Below are 25,589 nucleotides of genomic sequence, written 5' to 3' on the forward strand. Positions count from 1 at the left end.
GCAAAGCGCAGTCTCTTCAACAGGAAGTAGGACAAGTGAAACCTCTAACGATGTGCTGTAATGCCACGACACGCTCAGATCATCACGCTGTAAAGTCTCACGCTGATCCTGCACTTCATGAGTCTAACACATGATATTAGACAGACGTTTGATTGTTCTCGTGAGATTCTACGAGTAAATCACTGAAAATACTGAGACGTGTCATGTATGAAGAGCACGTGCAAATCATAACTCTTTATTTTACACTGTCCTTGTTACACGTTATATGTAGTTACTTCAGTAATAACAGTAAATTACATGCAACTAACCCTCAACCAAACCCTATAGTAAGTACATGTAGTTAATCATTATTACTCAGTACTTAAATGTTTAATTACACTGTAACAAAAAGTGTAACCCACTATTTTAGTGTCCTTGTTACACACCTTGTCACATGTTGTTACTATATTAATAACAATAAATTATGCATGCATGCATCTAACCCTAACAAAAACCAAAATCCCAAATCCAAGAGTTCAACATTACTGCTAATAAACTGCATGTAATTAATGTGTAATTATCCTGTGGAGCTGATGGTAATTACAGTTCTGCTACATTGTAATTGTACAATTAAGTACTGAGTAATATCAAATAAAAACATGTACTTGTAGGGTTCAGATTAATTGCATGTAATTATGCATAATTTACTGTTGTTACTATAGTAAGTGCATGTGACGTGTGTAACACTCTCATAAAGTGTTACTGTTACACTTACAGAAACATTGATCATGGAAACCGAAGCAGTGAGTTGTACATAAAATAAAGATTATTAGTCTTCCTACATCAACATTTCAAGTTTAATGTCGTGTTACGTGCCGTTCCTGTAAATAAATGTGAACTTTATTAACAATTAACAGTGAAAACTGTTTTCAGTAGTTGCAGTTTGTACATTTCTGTTATGTATTTTAATAGTTTTTTATTTGTTTTGTTTAATCTTTTTTATTATTTATAAGTGAGTTTTGAGTTTTTCTCTCAACTTTGCACGGACCCCTATAGTATATAGGGCCCCTATAGTGGCCCTTGTGGGTTTCTGGACCCCAGTTTGAAAACTCTTGCATTATAGTGTTGGTTACACTTTATTTTAAGGTGTCATTGTTACAGTGTAATTATATATTTATAAGTACTGAGTAATAATAAGTAACTACATGTACTTACTATAGGGTTAGGGTTTGGTTGAGGGTTAGTTGCATGTAATTATGCATAATTTACTGTTATTACTATGGTAAGTACATGTAACATATGTAACAAGGACACTGTAAAATAAAGTGTTACCAGGGTTAGTTGCATGCATAATTAACTGTTATTACTTAGGTAAGTACATGTAACACTCTGTATGTAACAAGGACATAAGTGTTGCTGTATTGTAACAGCATTTGTTCTTACTTACATCCCTTTCGATCCGTATTTGTTGTAAAACTCCATGTGGTTGCACGCCTGAATCCATCCGACCGTCCAGCTCTCTTTCCCGGCCACGGGCGGCACGATGACCCGGGCTGACGCGCGGAAGTGCGGCGTGCGGTAACGCAACACCACGCTGGAGGACTCGTCGATGCTGGTGGGGTTCGGGTCGATGGACGAGTTGACCTCCAGAACCGTGATGCTGTCGCGGAAACTCTTGGGTTTGCATCTGATACTCTGAATACAGCCCATCACAAGCAACGCGAGCGGCCAGCAGAACATCAACCCTCAGAATAACGCTCACGACGCGCTGTCCCTCAGAATAACGCTCACGACGCGCTGTCCCTCAGAATAACGCACACTACGCGCTGTCTGTCAGAGTAACGCGCACTATACGCGCTGTCACTCAGAATAACGCGCTCTCAGAACGATCCGCTCAAACTCTAAACGACGCGTCGCGGTGTCGCGTCAGGACGGAACGGAACGGCGTTCCTCTTATTTAAAAGAAAACAAAAGAAAAGAACTGAAAACAATGTTCGTCAACTGTCCGTCATTGGCGAACCGCTCAGCTCACACTTATTAATCTTCTCCAATCATCACCAAACGGGCATTTCTGCGTCATAACTCTCGCAAACACTGGTTTCAGATTAAAACAAATAGGTTAAACCCATCGGCTCAGGATAGGCTACTGTTGGCATGTTGCGGGCAAATAAATTATTTCTAAGTGCTATAGTGTGTTTGGGTATCAAAAAGGACGCTGGAAAAGTCATTTTTTTGCATTGGATATTCACACTGACGAGATGTTCTGTGAGTTTGTCCTTGAGGTTCAGTTGGAGGAAGCTCACTTTCTCGTGCACTAATGAGTGAACGATCCGTGTCGCGCGCCGCAGCATCCAGGTGAACTTCATCAGCCCGTAATGAATAAACATGAGCGATGAATGAATCAGTCCCGCTGTCACGAACACACATGTTGTGCTGAACAGCCCATCGTTGCCCCGTCTCTCTTCATCGGTTATTATAATCCATCATCCTCCTCATCCTCATCCCCTGTGTCTCAGCCTCCGTCCCGCAGCGCTGTGAGAGTCACCGCATCAGCTGCAGCTGCTCGGCTCCGAGCGCCCGTGACGTCACTTCCGCTCCGCGACGCGCGCATCATGGGACGTGTAGTTCTGTTGAAAGAGGCGCTCTTCATCTATGCTTTGTGTATATGATATTTCACAAATAAAATAAGAATAATTGTATTGTAAATAAGAATAATTGTTAATTGTATTGTCCATCTCCAGGAAACCAAAAGCCTATCATGGTTATTCCTCACAAAATTTAGTACCGGTAAACTAATATTTTTTTATATATAATAATTAATCATGAAATGTAATCATGATATAGGCTACAGTGATGTAAAATATATTTTTTAAATTATCTTGGTCAAGCTCAGGTAAATACGTTTAACCATTTATTAAACAAAATCAATGAAATGGTAGATCAAAAATGTCCACCCTGTTGGGGACAAATGAGGAATATAAAATACTTATGATTCAAATTTATGGGCATTGTGTACATTTTCTTAGACAACTCATGTCCCTTTGTCCCTTTAAAAGTATATCGGTTAATAAATTATCAGAAAAATAAATATATAATATGTAAGAATTGTAGTTACTTTCTAAATGCATCATTCTTAATTGTTAGTATTTTTCTTTTTTGTGCTATTTGTATGAATTTATTGTAAAAAAAAATGCTTAAGAGGGTGGACAAAGTAATAACAGGGTGGACAAAATAATGACATGGGGACAAGGTAATAATAGAGTGGACAAGGTAATAATAGAGTGGACTAAGTAATAACAGAGTGGACTAAGTAATAATAGAGTGGAATAAGTGATAACAGGGCAGAATAAATAATAACAGAGTAGCTAAGTAATAACATGGTGGACTAAGTAATTACAGAGTGGACTAACTAATAACAGAGTGGACTGAGTAAAAATAGAGTGGACTAAGTAATAACAGAGTGGACTGAGTAATAATAGAGTGGACTGAGTAATAACAGAGTGGACTGAGTAATAATAGAGTGGACTGAGTAATAACAGAGTGGACTGAGTAATAATAGAGTGGACTGAGTAATAACAGGGTGGACTAAGTAATAATAGAGTGGAATAAGTGATAACAGGGCAGAATAAATAATAACAGAGTAGCTAAGTAATAACATGGTGGACTAAGTAATTACAGAGTGGACTTACTGATAACAGAGTGGACTGAGTAATAATAGAGTGGACTAAGTAATAACAGAGTGGACTGAGTAATAATAGAGTGGACTAAGTAATAACAGAGTGGACTGAGTAATAACAGAGTGGACTGAGTAATAATAGAGTGGACTGAGTAATAATAGAGTGGACTAAGTAATAACAGAGTGGACTGAGTAATAATAGAGTGGACTAAGTAATAACAGAGTGGACTGAGTAATAATAGAGTGGACTGAGTAATAATAGAGTGGACTAAGTAATAACAGAGTGGACTGAGCAATAATAGAGTGCACTAAGTAATAATAGGGTGGAATAAGTAATAATAGAGTGGACTAAGTAATAACAGAGTGGACTAAGTAATAACAGAGTGGACTGAGTAATAATAGAGTGGACTGAGTAATAACAGGGTGGACTAAGTAATAATAGAGTGGAATAAGTGATAACAGAGTGGACTAAGTAATAACAGGGTACTAAGTAATAACAGGGCAGAATAAATAATAACAGAGTAGCTAAGTAATAACATGGTGGACTAAGTAATTACAGAGTGGACTAACTGATAACAGAGTGGACTGAGTAATAATAGAGTGGACTAAGTAATAACAGAGTGGACTGAGTAATAATAGAGTGGACTGAGTAATAATAGAGTGGACTAAGTAATAACAGAGTGGACTGAGCAATAATAGAGTGCACTAAGTAATAATAGGGTGGAATAAGTAATAATAGAGTGGACTGAGTAATAACAGAGTGGACTAAGTAATAATAGGGTGGAATAAGTAATAATAGAGTGGACTAAGTGATAACAGAATGGCTAAGTAATAACAGGGTGGACTAAGTAATAACATGGTGGACTAAGTAATAATAGAGTGGACTAAATAATAACAGGGTGGAGTAAGTAATAACATGGTGGATTAAGTAATAATAGAGTGGACTAAGTAATAACAGTGTGGACTAAAGCAATAAGCCCCGCAAAACCGTAATTTACAGTGAATTTAGAACAGCTAAGGGGCGTTGTTAGGCACAATGCGGAGCGGAGTAACCATTTTATAATAAGTAATAACAGAGTGGACTAAGTAATAATAGAGTGGACTAAGTAATAATAGAGTGGAGTAAATAATAATATGGTGGACTAAGTAATAACAGGGTTGATTAAGTAATAACAGGGTGGACTAAGTAATAACAGAGTGGACTAAGTAATAACAGGTTGGACTAAGTAATAACAGAGTGGACTAAGTAATAACATGGTGGACTAAGTAAAAATAGAGTGGACTAAGTAATAACAGAGTGGACTAAGTAATAATAGAGTGGACTGAGTAATAATAGGGTGGACTAAATAATAATAGGGTGGACTAAATAATAATAGAGTGGACCAAGTAATAACAGAGTGGACTGAGTAATAACATGGTGGACTAAGTAAAAATAGAGTGGACTAAGTAATAACAGAGTGGACTAAGTAATAACATGGTGGACTAAGTAAAAATAGAGTGGACTAAGTAATAACAGAGTGGACTAAGTAATAATAGAGTGGATTAAGTAATAACAGGGTGGACAAAGTAATAATAGAGTGGAGTAAATAATAATATGGTGGACTAAGTAATAACAGGGTGGATTAAGTAATAATAGAGTGGACTAAGTAATAACAGAGTGGACTAAGTAATAACAGGGTGGATTAAGTAATTACAGAGTGGACTAAGTAATAACAGGTTGGACTAAGTAATAATAGAGTGGAGTAAATAATAATAGAGTGGACTAAGTAATAACAGAGTGGACTGAGTAATAACAGGGTGGACTAAATAATAATAGAGTGGACTAAGTAATAACAGGTTGACTAAGTAATAATAGAGTGGAGTAAATAATAATAGAGTGGACTAAGTAATAACAGAGTGGACTGAGTAATAACAGGGTGGACTAAATAATAATAGAGTGGACTAAGTAATAACAGGGTGGACTAATAACAGGGTGGACTAAGTAATAATAGAGTGGACTAAGTAATAATAGAGTGGACTGAGTAATAATAGAGTGGACTAAGTAATAATAGAGTGGACTGAGTAATAACAGAGTGGACTAAGTAATAACAGGGTGGACTAAGTAATAATAGAGTGGACTAAGTAATAATAGAGTGGACTGAGTAATAATAGAGTGGAGTAAATAATAATAGAGTGGACTAAGTAATAACAGAGTGGACTGAGTAATAACAGGGTGGACTAAATAATAATAGAGTGGACTAAGTAATAACAGGGTGGACTAATAACAGGGTGGACTAAGTAATAATAGAGTGGACTAAGTAATAATAGAGTGGACTGAGTAATAATAGAGTGGACTAAGTAATAATAGAGTGGACTGAGTAATAACAGAGTGGACTAAGTAATAATAGAGTGGACTAAGTAATAATAGAGTGGACTAAGTAATAATAGAGTGGACTGAGTAATAACAGGGTGGACTAATAACAGGGTGGACTAAGTAATAATAGAGTGGACTAAGTAATAATAGAGTGGACTGAGTAATAATAGAGTGGACTAAGTAATAATAGAGTGGACTGAGTAATAACAGAGTGGACTAAGTAATAATAGAGTGGACTAAGTAATAATAGAGTGGACTAAGTAATAACAGAGTGGACTGAGTAATAACAGGGTGGACTAAATAATAATAGAGTGGACTAAGTAATAACAGGGTGGACTAATAACAGGGTGGACTAAGTAATAATAGAGTGGACTAAGTAATAATAGAGTGGACAAAGTAATAATAGAGTGGAGTAAATAATAATATGGTGGACTAAGTAATAATAGAGTGGACTAAGTAATAATAGAGTGGACTAAGTAATAACAGAGTGGACTAAGTAATAACAGGGTGGATTAAGTAATTACAGAGTGGACTAAGTAATAACAGGTTGGACTAAGTAATAATAGAGTGGAGTAAATAATAATAGAGTGGACTAAGTAATAACAGAGTGGACTGAGTAATAACAGGGTGGACTAAATAATAATAGAGTGGACTAAGTAATAACAGGTTGACTAAGTAATAATAGAGTGGAGTAAATAATAATAGAGTGGACTAAGTAATAACAGAGTGGACTGAGTAATAACAGGGTGGACTAAATAATAATAGAGTGGACTAAGTAATAACAGGGTGGACTAATAACAGGGTGGACTAAGTAATAATAGAGTGGACTAAGTAATAATAGAGTGGACTGAGTAATAATAGAGTGGACTAAGTAATAATAGAGTGGACTGAGTAATAACAGAGTGGACTAAGTAATAACAGGGTGGACTAAGTAATAATAGAGTGGACTAAGTAATAATAGAGTGGACTGAGTAATAATAGAGTGGACTAAGTAATAATAGAGTGGACTAAGTAATAATAGAGTGGACTGAGTAATAATAGAGTGGACTGAGTAATAATAGAGTGGACTAAGTAATAACAGGGTGGATTAAGTAATAACTGAGTGGACTAAGTAAAAAACAGGGTGGACGAGTGGTATAAATAATGGATGGATGATTTTTTTTATCTCTCACATACAACCAGTTACTGTTTGAACTGGATTTTGATAGGAAACAAAATATAAAACTTTACCAAAGAACTTTAAATACACTTCTTCTTCCACTCTAAGCATACATTACTTTGTTAAATCAGAAGAGCTAATAGAGTAGACACTGAGAGTGGATAGTGATTGTCAGAGTGGACACTAACATAAAGGATATTCTGAGCTAAAATCAGCAACTCCACCATGTCTGAGGAAAAATAAGCTAGAATAGATAGTTTATCAAATAAAGAATTGCATTGCAACTGTAATTTAAAAAATATGATTTTTCTAACTTTTTTCATATTTCTCTTAACAGAGTGGATGTGTTGAGGTTGACCACATAAAATTTGAAAGTTAAAATTTGTCAAAACAGACGAAAAACGCTCGTGAAGTTTACTGACCTAAATTTGGTCTATTTGTATATTCTAAAGGGATTTCAGGCACTCAGACAGCATACAAAAGTGTAAAATGCTTCAGATGGAAATAGCGCAATGACCTGGAAAAACACATATTTTAAATATCAAGCGATTCATGTGTAAAAGATAATAAAAACAAACGATGGTCCCCGTTTAAGCACCTTGGAGAACGCCAACCTCACACAAAGATGCTGTGCGAGTTGCGATTCCTACTACGGTGAAGACAGAGCTCATTAATATGCATTAAACCACGTGACGTCACGGCAGCTTCTAGTCACGTGATCGAACTCATATTCATGAGGCGAACCTTCATTCGTCAGCTTTCTGCCTTGCAGCCAATCAGCATGACTAATGGGCGTGGCTAATTAATATTGATTAGAAACACACCTTCACCATAGTAGTATCTGTGGGTTTGCTGGAGGCGGAGGCGGACCGTGATGGATGCTAAAGCAGCGCTTTCAAATACACCGATATGTTTATTATGTTATGTAAAGATGTTTTCCAAAACCAAGGTGTCTAATGACGTGTGAATAAGCGAATGTGAGCGGGATCATAACAGAGCTGATCTGAGGTAGGCCAGCTGATGTGCTTCAGGACTATTACAACGAGATGGTTGCTTGTAGTAATTGTTCTCGTTTATTGATTTTATGAAGGATGCTCATTTTTTCTTTGACATTTTCAGCATTTGGACAGCAAAGTTCAGGCGCATTAATGCTCTATTAGGACTGAGATTGTGTTTGTGTGTGTTCCTGCTTAACCATAATTGGGGGACAAATTGTAGGCTATGTATGTTTAAAATGGTAAAAATGCTGAAAGGTTAGGTTAGGGTTAGTTAGGGTTAGGTTAAACAGTCACAAATAATTACAAGACAAATAAGAAAAGTGAAAGTTTTAAGTAAAAACCCTGAAATGCTATTTTCTTGTAAAACATACGCCAATAATCTTCATAAAATGCATGTTTTACAGTGACCGAAATAAAAACAATGTGTGTAATGATCTCGAAGATAGTTTTGTAAACATGTATGGGCAAGGGCGTAGGTTTGATTTTGAAATTGGTGGGGACGGGAACATCACCTGAAGCTGAGATGCATCTGTCATTAAAGGGACAGTTCACCCAAAAATGAAAATTCTGTCATCATTTACTCTCCCTGAAGTTGTTTTAAACCTCTATGAATTTCTTTCTTCTTCTGAACACAGAAGATATGTTGAAGAATGTCGGTAACCAGGTAATCCATAGTAGAAAAAAACCCCTCAATATTGGTTACCGACATTCTTCAAAATATCTTTTATTGTGTTCAGCAGAAGAAAAAAATGCATAGAGGTTTGAAACAATTTGAGGGAGAGTAAATGATGACAGAATTTTCATTTAAAAGTGAACTTACAGAAATTAACTGTTGGCATATTTGTTTCACATCAATAATGTCCAGTTTGTCCTGTTGGACATGACACACAGCAATACTGTACTGTGCCATTGCTCTGAGTCATGTTTTCAGTGTCCTAAGAACACTGAAACTTCTTTCAGCCTCAGCTGATGAGACTGGGATGACAAGGGTTTCAACTTCATCAAACATTCCTCTCATTTCAACAAGACCAAGCAATGTTGTGTTTTTATGTTTTATGGGGACTTTTTACAGACATAATGATTTTATACTGTACAAACGGTATATTATATCCCCCTACACTAACCCTGCCTATCACAGAAAACTTTCTGCATTTTTACATTTTCAGCTGTTTTGCAAAAATAAATAAATAAATAAATAAATAAATCCCCACAAGGACAAGTATTTTGGATATTGCCATCTTTGTGGTGACATTTTGTCCCTATAATGTAGTGTTACACACACTTATATCAATATCTCTCTCTCTCTCTCTCTCTCTCTCTCTCTCTCTCTCTCTCTCTCTCTCTCCTCTCTCTCTCTCTCTCTCTCTCTCTCTCTCGTCAAACTAACGATTGTTCGCCACAGACTTATTCTGCGATTGTAGTAAAAACTGATTTGTCCCGCATTTTTGTGCACAGAACTGTTGATTTCACCCTAGCTTACCGCATCTAGGTTTCCTTCGGAGGAGCATTGCCGCTTCACACCAGAGCCTCTCACAAGTTAGATAGAAAAAACAAAGCCAATCAGTTTAGCGATGTGTGTTAGCAGGCGGGACTCAAATATATAGCCTATTAACCGTTTGTGTAGCCTACCATGAATTGTGCATTTTTCTTAGAACGCTCTTCTTGTAAGAGATTTTAATCTAAATAAGATGTTTCCTGATTAAATAAAATAAGCCTAATACATAAAAACCACAAGACAAAACCGGACAACAGTGGTTATATATAAATATATTTTAAGGTTTGATTGAAATTATTGATAGGGACATATCAGTGTCACTGGATATTGGTAGGGACACGTCCCTAGCGTCCCTACTAAATTCTACGCCCCTGTGTATGGGTGTATTTTAGGTTTTTAAAAAGTTGAAATTATGACATACGAATTCATAATTATAATAATAATTAAAGCTGCAAGCAGCGATGAAAAGGGCCCTCGCACCCGTGCCACCGCCACCCGGCGCCTTTAGGAAAGGCCTTAAGATTACACTCGCCAAATTTGAAGAGGATCAGATCAAAACTGTAGGAGGAGTTCGTTAAAGTACAACATCAGGAAATGGCAAAAACTGCACAAAAATCTGAGAGGAAGTTCAAAATAGCTGACTTCCTGTTGTGTTTAGGGCTGCGCTCCAAGAGACTTTTTTGTAGGTATTGGGTCATTACATGTATGTACCAAATTTCATACCTGTACGTGAAATGTAGGGGCAATAATTAAGCCATTTTGCCCCACCCAATTTTGAAAACCACATCACACGTAAATTTTCACCACTTCTGAAGCGTGTGCAAAGTTTCATGATTTTTCGAGCACGTTTTGTATTTGCCACACTTCCTGCTACCAGCAGGTGGCGCTATTGCTATAACCAAATATGAGCATGGTCATGTGTTCAGGACAGGACTCTTATCAAACATGTGAAGTTTGGGGCAGATTGGACATTGTATGCCTGAGTTACTGCAGGCTGTCTGTGGTTGCCTAGCAACATCGGAACTGCAAGCAACATTAATATTGAACTTATCTGATCATGCATATATCACCAGAAGGCCGAAATTGGGTGAACGTTTGTCAGGCCGCCGAGGGCACACCCTTCGACGAAAGCTCAAGATCTTCGCAATTTAACGTCACAAAGGCCTTAAGATTACACTCACCAAATTTGAAGAGGATCAGATCAAAACTGTAGGAGGAGTTCGTTAAAGTACAACATCAGGAAATTACGAAAAATGCACAAAATCTAGGAGGAAGTTCAAAATAGCTGACTTCCTGTTGTGTTTAGGGCTATGCTCCAAGAGACTTTTTTGTAGGTATTGGGTCATTACATGTATGTACCAAATTTCATACCTGTACGTGAAACCTAGAGCCGGGGCAAAATGTGGGGGCAATAATTTACCGAATTTGCCCCCCCCAATTTTGAAAACCATATCACACGTAAATTTTCATGTTAAAAGTTTCATGAGTTTTCGAGCATGTTAAGGCCCTCTAAAAAGCGATTCACTTTGGAGAAGAAGAAGAAGAAGAAGAAGAAGAATAAACGGAGCAAAAACAATAGGGTCCTCTCACCATCGGTGCTCGGGCCCTAAAAAGTTGGTTATGAAATTAAACATTGCAACATTTTTTTTCATTTTCAGTGCCTCTTTCAGCAGGTTCCAGTGTTACACCAGTAGGGGGCGACAAGTGACTGTGAGTGAGTCATTGAAACATTCACTCAACCATTTCATTTAAAACACTGATTCATTATATGATATCAAATAATTTTCATATCACAAGGTCAGTTACAGTGAAATCAAAATTGTGACAAATACCATAAAGAATTATCTAAAGCTGTAATTGGTCACCTAAAATGTTGATGCTGCAAAAAAAAGCTCATGCATATTTGTCAACTATCCATTTATAAGCCTAAATGACGAAATATGATTATCGTGATAGTTTTGTTAGTGTTCAGTAATTCTCTTTCCTCATATTTTCCAGAATCCACATCTGAAGCTCATTAGCTTGTGGAATAAACCGCGCCATGCGTTCGCACCCAAGCCGCTCCAGAGCTAAAGATCGCGGCACTAGCACTAGCGTTCTGGGTCGACCCGAGTTTCTGTCCCTGAACTCGCCTCCGCGGAACCACAGCAAAGCGTGGAGGAGATCCGGCCCGTCCAGGAGCCAGCAGAACCAGGCGAGCGAGAACACACACGCGGAGCCGCCGGATGAAGACTGTATGCTCCTCAACCCGTCGTTCAGAGGAATCGCCGTGAGCTCGCTGCTAGCCGTCGACATCTGCCTGTCCAAGCGCCTGAGCGTGTGTGTCCAGGCCGGGTCCCCTTGGTCCAGTGTTCGCTCGGGGGTCACCCTGCTGGCTCTGACGGGTCACGGGGTCACATGGGTCTGCGGGACGTTGGTGTGTCTGAGCCAGAGCCACACGCCGGCGGGACAGGAGCTGCTCATCAACCTGCTCATCGGTACCGCACGCGCTCTTATTCTATCGCGGAGCTGCACTCGTTCTCTGGGGGGGTTAATGTCTGTATAGTTTATTCATTTCAGATTTAGTTTTTATTTTCGTTTTAAAATTTTAGTAATTTGTTTTTTTTTTTTTTCATTTTCAAAAGGTTTTGTTTTCTCTTTTAAAAAGTCTATACATTTTTCCCCAGTAATTTGTGTAAAGTGTTTTTTTGTTTCATTTTTAGTTGTTTTTTAAAATGTTTATAGGTCTATATATTTTTTTAATTTTGTTAAATTTTTATTTTTGTTGTGCTTTTGTCATTTTTTAGTAGTTTTTTTTAAATGTCTATACTTTTTAGTTTAGTTTTAATGTTGTATTTTATTAAAATTTTTGTTACATTCTTGTTAATTTGTGTAAAGTGTGTTTTTGTCATTTTTTATGTCTATATAGTTTATTAATTTCAGATTTGGTTTTTATTTTCACTGTAAAGTTTTAATAATTTTGTTGTTCATTTGTGTAATTTTTAATAGTTGAAAAAAAAAGTCAATTCTCCCCTTTTCCCCTTTTTATATTTTTTTTTTCAGATTTAGCTTTTTTTTTCATTTGTAATTAGTAAAGTTTTAGTTGTGTGTTTTGTAATTTTTAGTAGTTTTATTAATGTCTATAGTTTTTATTATTTTTTTATTTCAGATTTATTTTTTTTATTTTCTGTTTTCATTTAGAATTTTTGTTAAAATTTTTGTAATTTTCTTGTGTTTTTGTCATTTTTAGTAGTTTTTAAATGTCTATGTAGCTTTTTTTTCAGATTTAGCTTTTGTTTTGCTTTTTCTACTTTTATTTTCATTTGTTAAAGTTTTAGTAATTTTTTATGTTTTAATAATTAGTAGTTCTTTAAATGTCTATAGTTTTTTTCCATTTCAGATTCTGTTTTATTTTCATTTTAGTTAAAATTGTAGTAATTTTGTTGTGTTTTTGCCATTTTTAGTAGTTTTTTTAATGTCTATAGTTACATTTTTATTTCAGATTTACTTTTGCATATTCTGTTTTTACTTTACTATTAGTTCAAGTTTTAGTCGTTTTGTTTGGTCATTTTTAGTAGTTTTGTTTTAATGTCTATGTAATTGTTTGGCAGATTTAGGTTTTTTGCATTTTCTACTTTTATTTACATTTAAGTTTTAGTAATTTTCTCATGTTTTTCTCATTTTTAGTAGTTCTTTAAATGTTTATATAGTTTTTTATTATTAGTAATAGTGTGTTGTGTTCTTGTCATTTTTAGTAGTTTTTTTATGTCTATAGTTACATTATTATTTCAGATTTATTTTTTGCATTTTCTCTTTTTCCTTTAATTTGAAGTCATTTTTGCTGTGTGTTGTCATATTCATTATGTTCTCCTCCCTCTCTCTCTCCTCTCCAGCGCTGGTCCTGGACCTGCTGTGTTCTGTCATATTCATCATGTTCTCCTCTCTCTCTCTCTCCTCTCCAGCGCTGGTCCTGGACCTGCTGTGTTCTGTCATATTCATCATGTTCTCCTCTCTCTCTCCTCTCCAGCGCTGGTCCTGGACCTGCTGACCGTGGCCGGCGTGCAGAAGCTGGTCCGGCGTAAGGGCCCGTGGGACTCGAGTGCCGGGCTCCCGCACACACACTCGTTCCCGGCGGGTCAGGCGAGCCGAGCGGCGCTGGTGTCCCGGTTCCTGCTGTCCCACCTGGACCTGGCCGTCCCGCTGCGGGTCCTGCTGGTGCTGTGGGCCGGGCTCTCGGGCCTGTCCCGGGTCCTGCTGGGCCAGAACCGGCTGAGTGACGTGACCTGCGGCTTCGCCCTGGGCTTCCTCCACTCGGGGCTGATGGAGACGGTGTGGGTCTCGTCCAGCGCCTGTCGGACGCTCCTGTCCATCGGGACCTTCAGCTGGGGCTCGGCCCGATAGCTGGACACACTTCTGCTCATCTGTGGCCCTGGACCACAGAACCAGTCTCGAGTCGCACGGGTATATCTGTGGCAATAGCCAACAATACATTATATAGGTCAAAATTATAGATTTTTCTTTTATGCCAAAAATCATGAGGATATTGAGTAAAGATCATGTTCCATGAAGATATTTAGTAAATTTCCTCCCGTAAATATATAAAACATGCATTTTTGTGAGTGAATGCAGCACAATCGCCAACATAAATGAACAACTTTAAAGGAGATTTTCTCAATGTTTCGATTATTTTTGCACCCTCAGATTCCAGAAGTTCAATAGTTGTATCTCGGCCAAATATTGTCCTATCCTAACAAACTACACATCAATGGAAAGCTTATTTATTAAGCGTTCAGATGATGTATAAATCTCAATTTCAAAAAGTTGACCCTTGTGACTGGTTTTGTGGTCCAGGGTCACATTTCTGCATTTGGTATCAGTTTTGGTGACTTTTAGTGGATGTATGCAGTCGTTCTCCTCAAGTTCACTCAGGTGAAGAGAAGCACAGTAAACGCGACTTACACTGCATTTCAGGGCACACACACATTTACATTCTTATCAGTTCTTGCTCTCCCTGGGGATCGAACCCGTGACCTTGGCATCTACTGTGTGAGCTCCAGGAACGCCTGCACACCTCCGAGCGATCTGTGTGTGGGATCAGGACTGATGCTGGGATTCAGTCCGACTCCACTGGATCTCACTCTCATTTTCACTTCTCCACTTCTGCAGAACTGAGACGTCTCGCGGAGGAAGCTGCTCGGAAGAGTACAAGTGCTTTTGTCCTGTTTTGTCCGGCTTGAGTTTTGGGCGTCTGTGTTAAAAACATCCACAGCATTGGGAAAGAAAAGAAGAAAAACATCATTTGGTCAAAAGACATTTTTTGTGTGCATTATTTTGTGTGCGATATGAACATGATCAGGATCTGTCTCGACTCGAGCATGCATGAATGTTTCGAATCATTATTTTCTGGGATACCAGTTAAAGTACTGTAATAGTTTTTAATACTGTATATAGTTTGCATTCATTTTTATTTCAGGTTTAGATGTATTCTGCTTGTATTTTCATTACATTCTTGTTTTTCTCAGTTTAGTAGTTTTTTTTAAATATGATTAAATAGTTTTTTAATTTTGAGATTTATTTTTCATTTTCATTTTGAATTTTAGTTAATTTTTGTCATTTTTTTGTGTTTTTTCTTAGTATTTTTTTTTTAAATGTCTAAATAATCTATAAAAGTTTAATTCGGATTTAGTTTTTATTTTTGTATTTTCTGCTTTTATTTTCATTTTAGTTAAAGATTTAGTAATTTTGTTGTTCATTTGTCATTTTTAGTAGTTTTTTAAAAATGTCTATAGTTTTTATTATTTTTTTATTTCAGATGTATTTTTTATTTTGGTATATTCTATTTTCATTTAGAATTTTAGTTAAAATTTTTGTAATTTTGTTGTAGTATTTACAATTTTATTTCAAATGTATTTTTTATTTTCTGTTTTTACTTTGAAAACATCCACAGCATTGTGAAAGAAAAGTACTTCTTCTTGTAATTTCTCATGCATTTCTGGTTATTTTATGTGCGATATGAACATGCGGATGAATTTGATCCGGATCTGTTTCAAGCATGCATGAATGTTTCGAATCCTTATTTTCTGGGATACCAGTTAAAGTACTGTAATGACACATGCAATATTCAAGAGATCAGCTGCCTTTGATTTGTTCTGTACATATTTGTACTTTATAAATAAATGCCTCTTTCATGAGCTCAGATCCTCAGATCAGTGTTTGAATCAGCTTTGGGGACTTTTAGCGGCTGGATAACGTGGTTCTCGTCGTTGTGTTGAACACAAAAGAAGATATTTTAAAGGATGTTGGTGATCAGCGGTCGACGGCACACAGTAAACACTCCATGGGAGGCAGAACGGGAACGCTTGATTAACATCATTCCTCGAAATATCTTCTTTTGTGTTCAGCAGAACAAAGACACTTGAGGGAGAATAAATGATGAATCTCCATGTTTGGGTGAACTGTCCCTTTAAATCTGGGATTTTCAAACTGGGGTCCAGGGAAAAGTCTAGAGAAAACTGTAAATAATAACATTTAAAGAAATTAATAATTAATTAATTAAGATAAAAAATACTTATTAATATATTAATTAATTCATATAAATACAACTTTTGATTAATATAAATAAATAAAAATTGTATTAACTAATATATACCAAACTAAAAATTAAATAAACAAAACATTTAACAGTACATTAATATAGTGAGTAGAAAATATAAATAAATTAAATTAAAATAAATTAATAAAATAGTTGATTTAGATAAAAATATATATTAGTTATTTAGGCCTATAATTCTATTAGATTAAATTAGAGTTATTAAATAAAATATACTATAACCCTTTCATCCATAGTGGTCACTACAGTGGACAGCTATTAAAAAAGCATTTTCTGGAATTTGCACGGGTTTTGATGGCATATTTGCACATCATCCTCTTCAGTGGACCCCGGTGCATCATCCTATACACTGCCACCAAGTGGCAAGCCTTTGTGTTTCGATTTTTCCCCTCCAAACCAAGATGGCCAAGACATGCCAAGTTGCTCCGGAATATCCACTCGACTCTTGTAGGTAAAAAAAATATTGCAGCATCCAGCAATATCTAATGAGTCTTATCACAGTTATATTTTCCAAGTTTTGATTTTAGATTGGGAGAAAAATGTGATTAATCACATGTCCACTGTAGTGGACCTCATGCATCCATGCCTATATTTCAGCCACAGTTCATACTTGTTTTTGAAAATACTTAATCTGCAGTGACTTTTTTTGACTGTAAATAAATGTATTTGTATTATTAGAATGTAATTTTTATTGACATCAAAAAAAGTTGTGATTACATAATGTATGTGACTTGTAATGCATTACTTTACTTTACTTGTTAGATCAAAAAGTAATCTGATTACGTAATGCACATTATTGTAATGCGTTTCTTTAGTCATAACATCAAAAAGTAATCTGAATGTGTTATGCATGTTACTTGTAATGCTTTTCCCCAACACTGATCATTTCAGATGAGATTGAAAACCCCTGATCTCTAGGTTTTCTCAGAGGAGGGCTGTGCTAGAAATGTGTCCGTCTTGAACATAATCAGAATTATCAGCTAATAAGGGTAAATCTCCATACTCTGGTGCACTGGAGGAGCATCTGAGTGGTTTCCACAGTTGTACCTTGACAGACTGTAGAAAATTCTGATGGAATCACGTCCTCATGTTCTGATATCAAAGACACGCGAAGTGCAACTTGTATGTGTCACGCTGCGGCAAGGATGAAGCAGAGAGAGAATCCAAGTGCAAGCATACATTTAATTAAACAAACATGTAATCCAGGCGGAACACGGAACTCAGGACAAGAACAGGTAACAGTACATTAAACAACGACCGACAACCAACAACTGAAGCACAGAGGTTTAAATACACAGACAAACAAGCTAAACAAGATAACAAGGGGGTGTGGCTAATCAGAAACACCTGGGAGAACGAATAAGCAAGAAAAACTACAAAGGACTACAAAACATGACACAGAACAGGAAATAACAAAAGTGCACACAAGACAAGGGAAACACAGGACAGGAAACATTACAGTATGAAGTTCAATTGCCTTTGCAATATTTCACATTTATATTTTTTGTATATATTTTATAGTTTTCACATGATTTGATATAATTTTATTGATTAGTTTGTTAAATTCACACACTTTATCTGTTTGATTATTGTATTATGTTTAATACAGTATATCTTCAGTTTAAACCATAAACACATGCTGTCCACTCAAGTGGACATCTGAAGATCTCTTTGAAAAATGTGTAAAAAATAAATCAAATAAAAATCAAATCTTGTTTTTCATGCCCTAAGAGCAATAAAGACACATAGGAAAAAAATTCCTGACTGAGGCTATCATAATTCATGCATGAAAGTGATATAATACCATTCATTTTTTATATTATTATTAAACAACATAATACATTATTTAATTTATCAGTAATCAAATAACAAATTATATAAACACCAAAAATTAAATAAACACAAACAAATACGGATGTCTGAATGAAGTATCTGGTAACTGAAATAATATTATAAATTTAAAATTATAGTTTTATATACAGTGCAATGCATAAGTGAATACACCCATGCTAAAGTTGACTAAAAAGAGGAATAAAAAATCATATTTTGGAAATTGAACTTAATGCCTTAATTTAAAAAATTAGGAAAAATCCAACCTTTTAGGACACCAATTTTCTTTGTGAATGAATAATGTATCGTAAATAAATAAATGTTCTTCCTTAAAATACATGGTGCATAAGTGTGTACACCCCTATGTTAAATTCCCATAGAGGCAGGCAGATTTATATTTTTAAGTATTTTTTTAAAATTAATTTTTAGGATACTATGCATCCTGATAAAGTTCCCTTGGCCTTTGGAATTAAAATAGCCCCACATCATCACATAGCCTTCACCACACCTAGAGATTGGCATGGGGTACTTTCCATAAGATCATCTCTCAATGCAAATCAAACTAGCTTTTAGGCTAACTGAAATAAAATCATGCCAATCTCTAGGTATGGTGAAGGCTATGTGATGATGTGGGGCTATTTTAATTCCAAAGGCCAAGGGAACTTTATCAGGATGCATAGTATCCTAAAAAAAAATTAAAAAAAATACTTAAAAATAAAAATCTGCCTGCCTCTATGGGAATTTAACATAGGGGTGTACTCACTTATGCACCATGTATTTTAAGGAAGAACATTTATTTATTTACGATACATTATTCATTCACAAAGAAAATTGGTGTCCTTAAAGGTTGGATTTTTCCTATTTTTTTTAATTAAGGCATTAAGTTCAATTTCCAAAATATGATTTTTTATTCCTCTTTTTAGTCAACTTTAGCATGGGTGTATTCACTTATGCATTGCACTGTATAGTTAATGTTCAGAAATTATTAATTATTATTGTTTTGAACTATGCTGTGTTTTGTGGTGTTTGTTGTCAAACTCAAAAATTACTTTATTTTTAATTATTAAAAATTGCAATTATTTTATATGAAAAACATTATTGTATTTTATTAAGAAAATATTTTAGTTTATGTTGTATATTGTTTGATTAGATCAGATAACATGTTAATCTGTGATATGGTCATGTTATAATGTATGGGGCATGTTGTCACAGTTCACTCTTTCGGGGGAAATCAAGTAAAAACTAAACACTTCTGTATTAATGAAACAAAACCACATAATTGTACTAGACGTGGGAAATTAATAATAAATAAATACTCTGACCCCTCAGTAGGTTTACACAAACTGAGAAAGTGTAAGCCTTAGTTTGTAATGTTGTGTAAAACGTGAATGATTGAGGAAGTCTGTCGGTTTCCGGTGAGAACTGATAAACTTTAACATGAACACGTTTATTATTAATATCGAGATCAGTTTCATTCTGTAATAAACACCTCAGAATCACGTGCACTGGAGATATGAGGTAAATACATGTGTGAAGGTTAGCTTCAGGGTTAGTACCTTATTATAATGAATATAATTAACATAATTGAGTATGTAGATGAGGAGCTGTAGACTGAAGCTCCACGATCCTGAACGCCTGATCCTCCAGATGCTCTCGACGTGAAGAGAAGAAACACTTCATTAGACAGAGCGAGAGAACACACACTCAAGACACACACACACACACACACACACACACACACACACACACACACACACACACACACACACACACACACACACACACACACACACACACACACACACACACACACACACACAGAGCTCATTCATGAACAGATCATCAGAACACACATTATCATTCATATTATCAGCTCACAGACGATTCCACTGACTCTAGTGCCCTCTAGTGTTCACTCTCACTAACACACAACACACACACACACACACACACATTTCTCTGTTTACTTATAATCCTGTCCGAAACAGCCTAGAAGAAGATATTATATGTGAATGCTTCAGCGCTGGCTGTAATGGACTGAGTTCAGAATTAAAGATGTTTTGATATATTAAACCCGGCTTTGGGATGTCGCACTTATGACATATTAATACTCATGAGATTTAAAAAAAGGACATAGAAAGCCATAATTCTAATTTTTCCTCTCATAATTATGGCTTATTGTCTTTACTGACTTGATCACAATTGTGACTTTTTTGTCGTAATTTTCTGCAGTTTACTGAGCTTTCATTATCTGAACATACTGACGAGATTAACATTAGTTAGCAAATAAAACACACATGAAATATGAAAATCATCACTGCATTCTTAGTTATTACTTTGAAAGAATTATTTTTTTTTTTTTTTAAATGATAAGAAATCCTGATGAGAAATAAATACTTCTGAATAAAAAGAACAATAATTACACATCGTTAATGTAACAATACAAAAGAATATTGTTTTGGTTGTTGTTTTCTTGATATTATGCTTATAATGTGTTATAATGTTATTTTTTAACTTGAAGTTAAGATGAAGCGTAACTGATGAACATCTAGAACTCGGAATTACATGTAAAACTTCTTCCATGTAAAGTGTACAAATAATCTAAAACTGGAAAGATAAGGAAAATATAATTAATAATAATTAACAATTGTGTAAAAATTACATCTAAGTTTATTGTAAAACATGTTTGAGTTTGCACAGAAACAGAGATATAAACAGTATCTGTGTGTTTCTGTCTCATAAATGTTGAATATTTTTTGTCTCATTAATAAACTGTATTTTAATTGCAGTCGCAGCAAAACACCTTCCGTTTTCCTCTCGCGTTATTTGTAGACGGAGAAAAATAGAGCAAAAACAAACATGATGCTTGAAATTTATAACAATAAAGAATGAATATTAAAACATAAAATATTGAAGCATCTTTGAGAGTGGTATTATAATACTTTATTATTTAAAATATGTGCATCATCATCATCGTCATCATCATCATCGATACAGCAACAGATATCAGTTTGTAACATTGTTTTTATTATGGCAGATTTATGTCATTAGTAAAAGTTTGTAAATATGAGAATAGTAATATTAAAGGCTCGTTCACACAGAGAACAATAACTATAAAGATAATGATAACTATATCAGCACATCATCGTTCTGTTTATCATTCTGTCGCTTAAAAGGTTTGCGCTCTTTCTGATTGGCTGCAGATGTTTTCAAAAGGTTTGCGCTCTTTCTGATTGGCTGCCGATGTTTTCAAAAGGTTTGCGCTCTTTCTGATTGGCTGCCGATGTTTTCACAATGTTTGCGCTCTTTCTGATTGGCAGCCGATGTTTTCAAAAGGTTTGCGCTCTTTCTGATTGGCTGCCGATGTTTTCAAAAGGTTTGCGCTCTTTCTGATTGGCTGCCGATGTTTTCACAATGTTTGCGCTCTTTCTGATTGGCAGCCGATGTTTTCAAAAGGTTTGCGCTCTTTCTGATTGGCTGCCGATGTTTCTATGGTTCATCAGCTGAAAAATAAAACCGATCTAAGAGTGATTCCAGCGATATGGTTTCTCTGTGCCGTTATCGCTATAGTTCTGGACTCTGCTATTCTTTTATATTTAGAATGATGTTTAGAACTATATCTTTATTGTTATCATTTTCATTCCTGATGTGAACGAGCCTTTACACAATTTAAAGGGACAGTTCACGCAACAAAGATCATTCTGTCGTCATGTCACTCCAAATCTCCAGGACTTTATATTTCTAGGCTGGAAAAGTACAGATGAAAGTAAATGAGGAGACGAGTGTAAGCAGAGAATGAGGGGAGAACTTCCACTCTCAGTAAACTTCCGGCTTCTGAACTGGCTGCAGTTCCACTCTGGCTCCACATGAGGGCGCTCACAGGACGAGTGCAGAATGAATGGAGGTCTATGGCGCTATACCCCTCAAAATCCACTTTTCTCAAGATATAATTTTTTGTCTAGTAATTTGAATGTTGTATTCGAAAGGAGATGCAAAGAAATTACACATTGCTGGGTGTTAGATTTTTTAGAGTCACTTATTTGCTTTAAAAAGTCTTTTAAAATGTCAATGACGTCATACACATCGTACGACCAGAGATACTGCTTTACGGCAATCCTTCAGTTACTTTGGTGCTTTCGCGCTCTGCACTTTCTTTTCTCTCGAGGCATCGACAACACAGCTGACACAGGCAAACACACAACACAGCTGACACAGGCAAACACACAACACAGCTGACACAGGTAAACACACAACACAGCTGACACAGGCAAACACACAACACAGCTGACACAGGTAAACACACAACACAGCTGACACAGGTAAACACACAACACAGCTGACACAGGCAAACACACAACACAGCTGACACACAACACAGCTGACACAGGTAAACACACAACACAGCTGACACAGGGAAACACACAACACAGCTGACACAGGTAAACACACAACACAGCTGACACAGGCAAACACACAACACAGCTGACACAGGGAAACACACAACACAGCTGACACAGGGAAACACACAACACAGCTGACACAGGGAAACACACAACACAGCTGACACAGGGAAACACACAACACAGCTGACACAGGTAAACACACAACACAGCTGACACAGGCAAACACACAACACAGCTGACACAGGCAAACACACAACACAGCTGACACAGGGAAACACACAACACAGCTGACACAGGCAAACACACAACACAGCTGACACAGGCAAACACACAACACAGCTGACACAGGCAAACACACAACACAGCTGACACAGGCAAACACACAACACAGCTGACACAGGCAAACACACAACACAGCTGACACAGGCAAACACACAACACAGCTGACACAGGGAAACACACAACACAGCTGACACAGGGAAACACACAACACAGCTGACACAGGTAAACACACAACACAGCTGACACAGGCAAACACACAACACAGCTGACACAGGCAAACACACAACACAGCTGACACAGGCAAACACACAACACAGCTGACACAGGCAAACACACAACACAGCTGACACAGGCAAACACACAACACAGCTGACACAGGCAAACACACAACACAGCTGACACAGGGAAACACACAACACAGCTGACACAGGCAAACACACAACACAGCTGACACAGGCAAACACACAACACAGCTGACACAGGCAAACACACAACACAGCTGACACAGGGAAACACACAACACAGCTGACACAGGCAAACACACAACACAGCTGACACAGGGAAACACACAACACAGCTGACACAGGGAAACACACAACACAGCTGACACAGGGAAACACACAACACAGCTGACACAGGTAAACACACAACACAGCTGACACAGGCAAACACACAACACAGCTGACACAGGCAAACACACAACACAGCTGACACAGGGAAACACACAACACAGCTGACACAGGCAAACACACAACACAGCTGACACAGGCAAACACACGTGCTAGAAGAGTTTTTGTTTTGTTGTTTTAAAAGACCACGTCGAAAACACACACACACACACACACACACACACACACACACACACACAATGCCATCAAGTGGTATCTCTGGTCGTAATCAGTCCTTCACTGACCAATCAGCGTTCATTAGCAGAATGCTAGCGTGTTATGGGCAACAACAACTCAGAAATCAAAAGGACATAAGTACTCGTTCATTCAACTGTCGACCTATAACCCATGTTGAACTTGCAAAACCTACAATCAAATTTGAGATTTCTCAACAGCAATCGGGTGAAAGAGACAAATTTAGCCGTCTAGCCCCATAGACTCCCATTCAGTCTGCACTCGCCCGCGATCGCCCCCAGTGGAGCTCTGGTGGAACTACAACCAGGACTTAATAGGGAGTGGGCAGGCTCTCCGTAGACGGGCTCTGGTGTAAGTCTACCACACACACAACATCAAAAACAGCATTTGTCTTAACTAATGTTAGCAGATATATATTTCTCATTGTTAGTTTATAAGCATGAAATAACATGAACTAGTAAAGTCAACTCACCTTTATTTATATATAGCACTTTTTACAATACAGAGTGTTTCAAAGCAGCTTTACAGAGATAACAGGGAAATAATGGAAATCAGTCCAGCTTAAGTCAGTTCAGTGATGGTTCATTTTTGTTGTAAAAAAGTTATTCATTTAGTTTATTTTAATATATACAGCCGCTCTGGAGAAAACCGTGATGTCATCGTCCAGCTCAGTTCAGTTCTCATATAATGGTGTCAATGCAGGAGATCAATAATATTGTTGAATATTAAACCCTAACCAATGGGTCCTTACCATAATAAAAACAGATTTATGTAAAAGTACAGATGATAGTAAACGAAGTGTAATGATGAGATGAGTGTAAGTCTACCACGCACACGACATCTCAGACGCAGCGTCACTGTTGCGTCGGGTGCGCACCGGAGACCAGCCGTATTCTGATTGGACGTCATCAGTCACATGTGAGCGGCCCCAGTGGGCGGAGCCTCGGAGCCCCTGCTGTTTCCCTCTAAAACTGCGGGGTTTGGCGTTCATCTGCGCGAATAACAACAAAAATCATAAATTATCGTGGCAATTACAATACGAGACAAGTCATATGACATTTACAGCTCAGATGATTGGCTGATTCCTGATCATAACAAATTAACACTCTTGCCCCAGTCGAGCAGCTGCCATTGAGATGAATGTGAGTGAAAAGTGCCGTACAAATGAATCGCAAATGAAAAAAAACTAGTTTTATTCTTAGTATTGATGTTTTGTTTTCCCAGTACAAATAATCTCAAGATACATTTACTGGAGTTGCTAAAGGACCTAAAATATCAAAGTCCCCTGTGGTGTAAATCCAGCTGTTAATGTAGTTTATGTGTCTATGTGGTGTTTTTAATATTCTTTAAGACAAACCATGTGTAAATTCATAAGTCGACTCCATTGCTGAGTATTTCCTCGTTAAAACTGCAGTGAACCAAAGACAGTCTCAAAAACACGCTTTGAAATCGCTGGTGTTTCTGACGTCACAAACTACCTTGTAACCAATCAGATCAACGTGTGATCGTCAACCAGTGGATCTCTGAGCTGAGTGAGTGGGTGGAGGCGGGGCTCATTTGCATATTCATAGAACCGCGCATACTAAATGAGGCAAAGGTGTCGAGTTACATTCAAGATATTTTAAAACATGAAGACATTTTTTTAAAGGAAAAAACGTTTAAATATGTCATTTTGGTGATCAAAGATGAATTTTAAGGGATACAATTTTTGACTACAGGGGGACTTTAACAAAAATGAAAAACAAATGAAAAATGTATAGATTCTTCAAATTTTGCTTCTCAAATAAAACTATATTTTGTCTTGTTTTCTGTACAAATGCGTATGACAATGTTGTGTGTTTGGTTTTGGAGGAATAGATCTGCTGGAGAACAAGTACTGGACTCGATACTGCCAATACACACACGACACACTGCTGTATAATATAGCGAACATGAATTACCCGGAGCAGATCTGTACAGGCG

At 36.8% G+C, this 25,589-nt stretch overlaps 2 protein-coding genes across 2 annotated transcripts in view; one reads left to right on the forward strand and one right to left on the reverse strand.

The window, feature by feature from the left end:
* The window catches only part of fam78ab (family with sequence similarity 78 member Ab), a 15,831-nt gene extending 13,281 nt beyond the window's left edge, over nt 1-2,550 (reverse strand). Inside the window, exon 1 of the mRNA XM_084115803.1 lies at nt 1,427-2,550. Within this exon, the coding sequence (XP_083971929.1) occupies nt 1,427-1,719 (293 nt within the window). The 5' untranslated portion in view covers nt 1,720-2,550. The remainder of the gene's footprint in view (nt 1-1,426) is intronic.
* Nucleotides 2,551-8,012: 5,462 nt separating this feature from the next.
* LOC311084071 (inactive phospholipid phosphatase 7) lies at nt 8,013-15,837 on the forward strand. The gene is made up of 4 exons (XM_084115916.1): nt 8,013-8,175; nt 11,319-11,370; nt 11,659-12,137; nt 13,667-15,837. Exons 3-4 carry the CDS (start codon nt 11,702-11,704, stop codon nt 14,038-14,040), a joined length of 810 nt encoding a protein of 269 aa, XP_083972042.1. The 5' UTR covers nt 8,013-8,175; nt 11,319-11,370; nt 11,659-11,701; the 3' UTR covers nt 14,041-15,837.
* Nucleotides 15,838-25,589: the final 9,752 nt, after the last annotated feature.

Source organism: Abramis brama, assembly GCF_963993115.1.
Source record: "Abramis brama genome assembly, chromosome: 5".
NCBI classification, from domain to species: domain Eukaryota; kingdom Metazoa; phylum Chordata; class Actinopteri; order Cypriniformes; family Leuciscidae; genus Abramis; species Abramis brama.

What these genes read in the sequence shown, in the direction of transcription:
- LOC311084071 (XM_084115916.1), top strand. Translation starts at nt 11,702, where the DNA reads ATGCGTTCGCACCCAAGCCGCTCCAGAGCTAAAGATCGCGGCACTAGC. An exon ending in GCTCATCAACCTGCTCATCG is followed by an intron (nt 12,138 to 13,666) that starts GTACCGCACGCG and finishes TCTCCTCTCCAG; the next exon opens with CGCTGGTCCTGGACCTGCTG.